General features: G+C 44.6%; 1 protein-coding gene across 1 annotated transcript in view; it reads right to left on the bottom strand.

Moving 5' to 3' along the window:
- LOC105303019 (probable phospholipid-transporting ATPase IIB) overlaps positions 1-8,772 on the bottom strand; it is a 171,392-nt gene that overhangs the window by 153,511 nt on the left and 9,109 nt on the right. The window contains exons 2-3 of the mRNA XM_023521125.1: positions 6,389-6,562; positions 3,832-4,252 (exon numbers count right to left, since the gene is read on the bottom strand). Of these exons, the coding sequence (XP_023376893.1) occupies positions 3,832-4,252; positions 6,389-6,525 (558 nt within the window). The 5' untranslated portion in view covers positions 6,526-6,562. The remainder of the gene's footprint in view (positions 1-3,831; positions 4,253-6,388; positions 6,563-8,772) is intronic.

Here is an 8,772-nt window from a genome sequence, read left to right as displayed (position 1 = left end):
TAAGTGTTTGAAAAAGTATAAAACTTAAGAAATGTGGGTTTTACAGAGTGTTTGTTGGTGTCAACATATTCTTCCACAAGCAAAAGGCTCTGTAAATGTAAAGCCACTGTTTGCGTCACGTGAACACTAAACACCAGCTGGGACAAAACGTCAACATCATTACCAAGGTCAGCAGCACAGGAAACTGACCTCGCACTAACTGCCAAAGCCTTGTACTCTGAACTCTAAGCTAAATGCCAAGAGCTAAAAACATACTCAACAGTTTATCATCTTTTTCTCTAAAATCCTGTATAGAAAACACAGATTCCTAGACTTCCAAGATATAACTAAATTATTCATAACACTTTGCTACTGATCACCATTCACAAGTAAGTGTTACTTCTAACATTTTCTTCTGTAAAGACAGAATCGCGCAGCGGTCGGGGAGCCAAAAGCAAATCACGTGGTTCGCAGAATGAGGTGAGCACAGGCTTGCGGGTTTAAAGCCTGATGCCCCACCAGTGTTGCCCCCGGGTCACGAGGCGTGAGACACGATCGGGAGGCAGGCGGGTGACTTTAAGGATAAGAATAAAGGGCATAAACCCCCAAATAAGGTCCTTGCGACCACGAAGGTACATGTAAGCCTGGATGAGCTGCAGAGCTAAGGGGGAAAATAGATCTAAGGGCAATTTGGAGGCAAAGTAATATGAGTAAAGTACGTTGGCAAATACTCCCAAGTGAGAGGGCGAACTGAAGAAGAGTCTTCAGAAAGAACCAGGGCTTTACCTACCACGTGCCCCCACTGCTGAGTCGCTGTACAGAAGACGCCTTCCCACTTACATGTCGCCTTACATGAGCTGAACCTAAATCCAATAATGCACAAGTTACATTTTTTCTCAAAATATTTTAGGATTAGCAGCTTTTCACAAATGCTTCCATGTTCCAAGTTAACATTCTAACGTCAAATAAAGGGTCTTCATATACCAAGACCCCGTTTACTAAAATCTTAACTAGCTATAATTAAATAAGTCCCGAAATTGAGCGCCTCCTTCAGAAACAAACTAGACGATCATTATATCCAACAGGTACCTCTAGTTCCCGAGGCAAAGCAAGACAGCACTTGGGTCTTCGTAAAGGACCAGCGCTTTCGCCCGGTCCTGCAGCCCAGACGCACTGCCCATCGACTGAACGTGTGGCGACCACTGAGACCAGGAAGAACCCGGCACCTGACAGTCCCCTCCCTCGTGCAAACGCCATCAGGGCTCCAGTTCCTAGGCACGAACTGATTTTTGATAAGAGTGGAATGTAAATCTTGTGAGAAAGACGCCCCCTCCCACCCCACTGCAGAACTACACAGAACGACACGCTTCACAGGCACACACATGCAGAACATTCGAAGCTTTAGATGACAGACTACAGAAGTTTTACATATGTCGGAGCTGGAATTTTTGCCAAATAAGAAAAATGAGAAAGCGGTTCTTAAACCATGAAGAAATTAAAGCCTACCCTGAAGAAGAATTTTCAAATAGGCCTTACTACTCACAGAATCTACGAATAGAGGTACAATGGAATATTAACAACTCATTAATATTAGTTGCAACCTGCCAGAAATACTTACCATTCATTAATCATGCTATCTACCTTCACTGAAATATTCATCGACATTTTCCTCCTACAATTAAACCAAATAATTCTATGTATCTTAGCTCTGATGTATTGTCTGATGTTAATAAAAGCAAATTTTATATGCCTGGTATTTATGATATTAAAAAGAAGCAAATATTCAAAACTGAAAATCTGTAAGACATAAAGACAGTAAGACCGGTCCAAATTGCTACACGTACACTCTGCTCCGTAAGGTGTAGTTTTTAATTTCATAACCATTTTCTGGCACAGCAGACACCAGAGAACAAGAGTGACGACGTCTTGGGCCCGCTGGCATCCGTACGGCAGGACGACGTGCCACGCTGCCATCTAGACCGAGGGAGGCTGCCGAGATGGCGCGGTCAGCTTTTCCACACCACTGCCATTTACTAAAACTTTATACACTCATCTAGTGTATTTTACTGAGCGGTTTTAATGTCCCTCAAACATGACTGTTTTTGCTGTTAACGTCCACATTTTCAAATACATTCTTAATATCTTCCTTAGGAAAAGAATGCATTACAAATGAAATCCAAAATCTGGCTATGTTCCATTCGGTAAAAACAAAATCCTGAATAAGACCAAAGGTACAATCCTCAAAAGAAAAAAGCAATTCATTGGCCTTCATCAAGATCAAAGACTTTCGGTCTGTGAAAAACCCTTCCAGAGGATGAAGAGACGAGCCACAGAGGGAAAGAAAATCCCCGCGCACCGCCTACCTGACAGAGGACCCGAAAGTAAAATGCGTAAAGCGCGTCCAAACCTCGACAGGGAAAAGCCACCAATCCAATTACAAACTGGAACAGACAGAAGAGACATTTCCTGAAGAAGATACGCGAATGGCAAATGAGATGTGTAACCTCACCAGTCACTTGGAAATGCAAATTAAGACCATGACAAGCCACCACTACACGCATGTTGATAATAACAGCTACAGTTAAAAACAGAGATAACAACAAAGGCTGGCCAGAATGAGAGACACTGGAGCTGTCACATACTGCCAGTGGGAACGTAAAATGGCAGTTTAAAAAAAACATATAGTTGGATATTCTCATCTGTGTTTTAAAAAACATGTAAGAGCTCGGCATTCCTTAAAAAACATATACTTAGCACATAGCCCCTGGACACGCGGCAAGACCTGCGCACGGCTGGCCCGCAGCGTCACACCTACCTTCCCCACACTGGAAATGACCAGAAAGCCCTGTGGCCGGTGGCCAGTTAAGCAGTACCGCCCGCACCGGGCGCTGGTTGGCAACGACACACACAACGGCCTAAATGGATGTCGAGGGCACCATGGATTGAAAGAGGCCGGTATCAAAAATCACGCATTGAATAGTTCATTTATGTAACATTCTCTAAGTTCAAACTATAGAGCTGGCCACTGCCTGGTGGCTGTTAGAGTTAGGGCTTCAGGGGGAGAGGGCGAATGTGACTACAAAAAACAGCACGAAAGGGACCTCTGTGGTGACGGACAGCTCCGTATTTAGATCGTGGTGGTGGTCACACACCTACATGTGATGACAGTGAACTACACACACCCACGCCAACGTCAGCTTCCTGGTTTGATATTCACTGAGGGTGTAACCATTGTGGGGGAGGCTGGGTGAAGGGTACCTAGGTGACTCTGTACTGTCTGCAACATCTTGTGAATCTATAATTATTTCAAAATAAAAGTTTTTAAAAACGAAAGGATGAAAATGATATATCATGCAAACACTAATCAAAGGAAGCTGGTATCATTTTAGTAAATTTAATCATCATAAGCCTGCATAGAAGAAATAGTACTAGCGACAAAGAGACATTGAATGACAATAAAAGGTCAACCCAATAGCAAGCTAATAATCCTAAACTTTCATCTAGGAACACACCCTAAAAATATACGAAGCAAAAACTGACATACTTTAAAGTAGACACAACCCTAATGACGTTTAGAGATAATGCCAGTCTCTCGTAACTGATATAATAGAGATGCAAACTTTGAATATGAATAAAGAAGATTAGAACTGGACAATTAAATATGACTCATCGACATACAGAGCAACGCTCTCAACAACTAAATGTACAAATACACACAGAAAACTTACTAATGTTGTTCATGTGATGAACCATAAAGCAAGGGTCAACATGTTACAAAGACTAAAATTTTCAAAATAAGTATGGTCTCTGGCCACAGTGGAATTAAGATAAAAGTCAACTCCAACATATGACTAGGAAAGTCCCCAACCATTTGGAAATTAAGCAGCACAGTTCTAATTGGAAATGGATACAGTAGAAATGGTGATGGTAATTAGGAAATGTTTGGAACTGACCGCTAACGAGAACACCATGCATGGGAACTCGAATGCATCTATTTTTCAAAGGGGAAAGAGTGCAACGCTGGTGACCTGACAATGCACCTGAGGAAGCCGGAAAGAGAACAGCAAGCTGAACTCCAAGGACGTCTGAGAGAAGGCGAAGGGGAGCCCAGAGATCGGGGCGACAGGGCGTGCACGGGAGCAGGGCGCGGTAAGCAGGGCGCGGACGGCACTCCACGGAGAGCGCTGGCCCCGAGTCGCATGGCAAGCACACGTCGGGCAAAGCCAGCTGAAGCCGTCTGCAAATACCTGTTCTGTAGTCCTCAAAAATGTCACTGGAATGAGAGGCAAAGAAGTGCTAAGAACGAGTCCAGGTTCAGGAGACATGACGGGCATGCCGCCTGAATGGAATGCCACATCTGGCTCTGAACCACAGCTGGCACTGGAGATGAGGGACACTACTGGGACGTGGGCCTGAGGCAGACGTAAGAGACTCTGTTGGTGTAAATTTCCTGAATTTGCTAACTGTGTGAGTTACGTAGGAAAACACGCTTTTCCTAAGATGCACGCTGAAGTATTAAGATGTAGAGACGAACAAAGTGAACGACCTGGTCTGAAATGACTCCAAATGTTACCAAGATGTAAAGAGAATGACAAATGTGGCGAAGCATGAAAAATTAGTGAACCCGAGTCACAGGCCACGTGACTTCTATGCACTACTCTTGCGCTTTTCTGTAAGTCTGAACTTACCTCAAGATCAAAAGTGAATTTATTTCAACTCTGAACTCATTTCAAGATAAAAGTTTTAAATTTCAAAAGTGAAGACAACACCAAAAGCTTGGCTCTTTGAAAAAAATAAAACTGACAATCTCCTACCAAAATTAATGAAAAAAAGGGAGAGAGACAAATTACCAATATCAGGAATACAAAAATGTGACATCTATACAGAACCTCACACATTAGCTAGGTCTCTGGTCCCCAACCTCGTTGGCAGCAGGGACCGGCGCTCCTGTGAGAATCTAATGCCTGCTGATCTGAGGCGGAGCTGAGGCGCTGATGCTGGCGCTGGGGAGCGGCTGCAGACACGGGCAAAGCTTTGCTCGCTCGCCCGCCTCTCACCTTCTGCTGCGTGACCTGGTTCCTGACAGACCAGGGACCGGTACCGGTCCGCAGCCCAGGGGTTGGGGACCCTTGCACTAGATCATAAGAAGATAAATATAAATTTGAAATAGATAAACCCTTAAAAAGCATGAATCATCACAACTGATACAAGAATAATAAAACGAACAAACAAAAACCTGCACGGTCCAACATCTGGTAAAGGAATTAGCCTGAGAATTAAATATGCCCACAAGGAGCACTCCAAAAACACTGGCTAGTTCACCTAGAAAATGTTTTTAAAAAGCCCTAGACTCTTATTATTACATTAGTATCACGAGTCAGCAGTTTCTAAAATGTTCTTTAGCCATGAAATTCCTTCTTCTTACAGAAAGCTTACGATGGGTAAGAATGACGAGGACGCAGACCGCGCTGACCCTGCTCAGCCTCACCGCCTGGCCCCATGTCGCCAACACCCGCAGGATTCCGCGGAGTCTTCTGAATCATACCTCAGGAGCTGACCCGGAAATCAAATTAGTTACAAAAACATCTGTTTGCAAACTTCTAATGGGATAACAACAAGGGTGACGAACGAGGTATTTTTCTACAGTTATTTACATTCCTCTTCTGGACAAAGGGATGTGAGTGCACGATCGTAACCAAGGCACTGACTACGGACCTTGGTCAGCAGAAAGCCTGTAGAAGCTGTAACTTGTTTGACAGACTCTGCTCAAGTCGCGACAGCATCAGTCAGCTGCAATCTCGTCCTGCCTGTCCCCAGGGCTGGCAGCACAGCCAGTGAGCGGCAGAGTGTCCCAGACAGGCAACGTGCGTCCACATATCAACTGTGAAGGCAAAGCGAGCAGAGCTGATAAGGTCCCGCGCCGCGACCGCTGCCCTCGAGCACCGCGAGCTCGCTTACGGGCGTTCGTCTGCTCTCCTCCCTGCTTGTTAACCGGGGAAGCTCGCCCCACGCCAAAGCCTGGGAGCTCAATGACATGCACAGACACGGTGGGATTGGGCTGCACTCTGCAGGCCCGCGTCTACCTTTCGGGATGGGAGGGCTGTTACAGGCGGCGGAGAAAGGAACAGTTATAAAGGTCGACACGGGGACCAGAGAACAGGTGCACTGCATGCCTCCCTGACGAAATCACAAATTTCCTCCGTCTTTTAAACACTGAAACATGTCACAAAAAAGTGAATGTGGCTCTCCGTCCCTTTCGAATCGGCACTGCCTGGCTTGGGCTGCCGTCTCCGTGAGGTCCCTGAGGGGCGTCTTCCTTGACCTGGTACAGAAAGCTGTCGGGAGCGGAGCTGTCAGTCCCTTCCCTGCGCCCTCGGTACACAGGAACCAGGCGCACCGGGTCACCAACCTGGCGCAGAGGGACTGCCACCCTCCGCAGAGCGCGCGCTCCGGCCGTCGTCCCCTCCGCGCGGCCCTCGCCCGCGGCAGTGTGTGGTAGTCACCTTCGTCATTCTCACAGCCTTCCTCAGACATCATCAGTGGCATTTCATCCAAACGGGCGTACTCATCTTCCAGCAGGGACCTGGGCAAAGGAGCAGAGGATAGCGTGTGAAGACGCAGCAAAGGCCTTCTTTCGGTGAGGGAAGTAAACTTTAACCACAGATTCTGACCAACTCGTGGAAATTAAAAATGTAAATGAGACTTATCTACAAAGGTGACCACTACCGTGCTGTGCCGTTTAAACGTGCACTCAAAAAGCATGGGAAAACTTCAATAGCAACGGTCAGATGTGGTTAAACACATGACTAAGTACCATATTGTCACAAAAATAATGAGGTAGTAAGACAAGACCTTTTGGTGATGATAAGTACGTTGGAAGCAGCAGGGGCTTATTCCACACCTCTTTTTTAACACCTCACTCCACCAAACAAAATGCTACTTCAGCGTAGCCTCTCCATGTGATCTCTACAAACAACTCCAATACTGTCCGCACCATCACACGACTGCCCTACAGCAAGCGACAAACCATTTTAGATGACTTAGGCAAAAAATTATATGATCTGTGAACAGACATAAAGCAGAATTAATGTCTCCTCTTAATTCCTTTTTTTATTCTCTGTACAACACCACTTCTTTTTAAAAACAGTCAACTAGAAACTGAATATTTATACAAAATGCAATTAAAATTCAAAATACCACTTAAATATAATACAGTATGCAAAATGAGATTTTTAGTCTTTTTCATTAAATTCTTTCAGGGACTGTTACATTTTAGCAAAAGTCACAATCTTATCAACTTTGAAGCTGGAAAAGCAGTACAATGAGTCTGAAAGATAATGAACATAAGCAACCTCATGTTTAGTAACCTCGACTTGAGAAATGCAGCCTTTGAACTGGCAAGCAATTTATTCCATTTCCAAAGCAATTTTCCTATTGTACTGAAGATTTTACCTCAGTATTTAAAAACAATAAGATGATGAATAATGGATTTTTTCAGAGACAGGCTAAGCAGAAAATCTTAAGTGTCTTTGTTGCCTGGTGTCATACACACTTAATTGGTTTGTCACTCAAGAAAAATCAACGTTTCCAGCAATTAAGTATAATTCTGGAAACATATTTTTAAAACGAGTAAAAACAATGTGAACAAAGACGACAGAACGGATGATACCAAACCCAAGAGTACTGCCATATGAGAAATGAAGACAGCTATCTTAACGGCTGCCAAAGGTTTAAAGAAAATTAGGAATTTTCAACAAAACGCTCAAGTTCTAGAAGGTGCATAATTTACATGTATCCAAGTAGAAGTAGATCAATATAATAACTGGCTTAAACTCACAGTTTTATCTTAAGCATCTAACAGCCTTATTGATTCCATTTTGATGGGGAACATTTCTGAGACGTTAACTGATATTAAAGAGAGTAAAACATTTAAAATATGTCTAATGCTTACACCTTCTTCAGGAAAGATGAACACTTCCCCCTTGGCCTGCACGTTAATAAAGCACGAAAGTGCTATAACAAAATGCGTGCGTTTGCTTCATCACATACGGCTTCCGAGGCGAACGGCCACTGACGAGTCCCTAACAACAGCAAAAGCACACGAAGGGCCACAGACCCTGGGACTCGCGTCTGCGCGGCAGCAGCGGCGGAAGTGGCCGGTGAAGAACACGCGGGGACCCGAGGCTGAGGCGAGGGCAGCGCCTGGGCCAAGGGCCCCCGAGCGGGAACTGTGCACGCAGTAACCTCAGAGCCACTCACTCCTTTTCTAAGATGTCCTGTAAGAAACCTAGAAACCAATTTCTTGACATAATAAATTACAGAAACGCTATACGTAAGTTGAGACAAACCTTTAAACTCGAGTTAGCGGTGAAATAGCTAATGCTATGTCAAGGCCAATCCAGAAATTCAAAGGTAAGTAGGCCAGGTAGCATGGGACAGTTGCCTAACACTGTCGTATTCCCGATGAGCAACTCCATCCCGCGCTCAGACAGTCAGCTGCGGAAACCTGGGCGAGACAGCTCTATTCCCGCAGGCCCGCCCAACGCCGGCAACCTGAAGGGACTACAGGTCCCCTTGAAAGGTAACTCTACAGACCTTAAGAACGTCCCTGAGTCCAAGAAGTCCTGGGCCTGGGCGCTTTGATAAACGCTGCCTTAAGAACTGGTGTGTAGTCTAGAAAGGCTTTTCAACTATAAGCCATCACAGCAAAGAAAAAGTTTCATCTTTACAACTAATAAAATATTTTTAGATAGTTATCACAGTTAGAAAAATTTTTCAGATTTAAAGAAAATT

This window comes from Pteropus vampyrus, unplaced genomic scaffold (genome assembly GCF_000151845.1).
Source record: "Pteropus vampyrus isolate Shadow unplaced genomic scaffold, Pvam_2.0 Scaffold295, whole genome shotgun sequence".
In the NCBI taxonomy this organism is placed as follows: Eukaryota; Metazoa; Chordata; class Mammalia; order Chiroptera; family Pteropodidae; genus Pteropus; species Pteropus vampyrus.
This window is presented reverse-complemented; position numbering and strand designations above follow the sequence as displayed.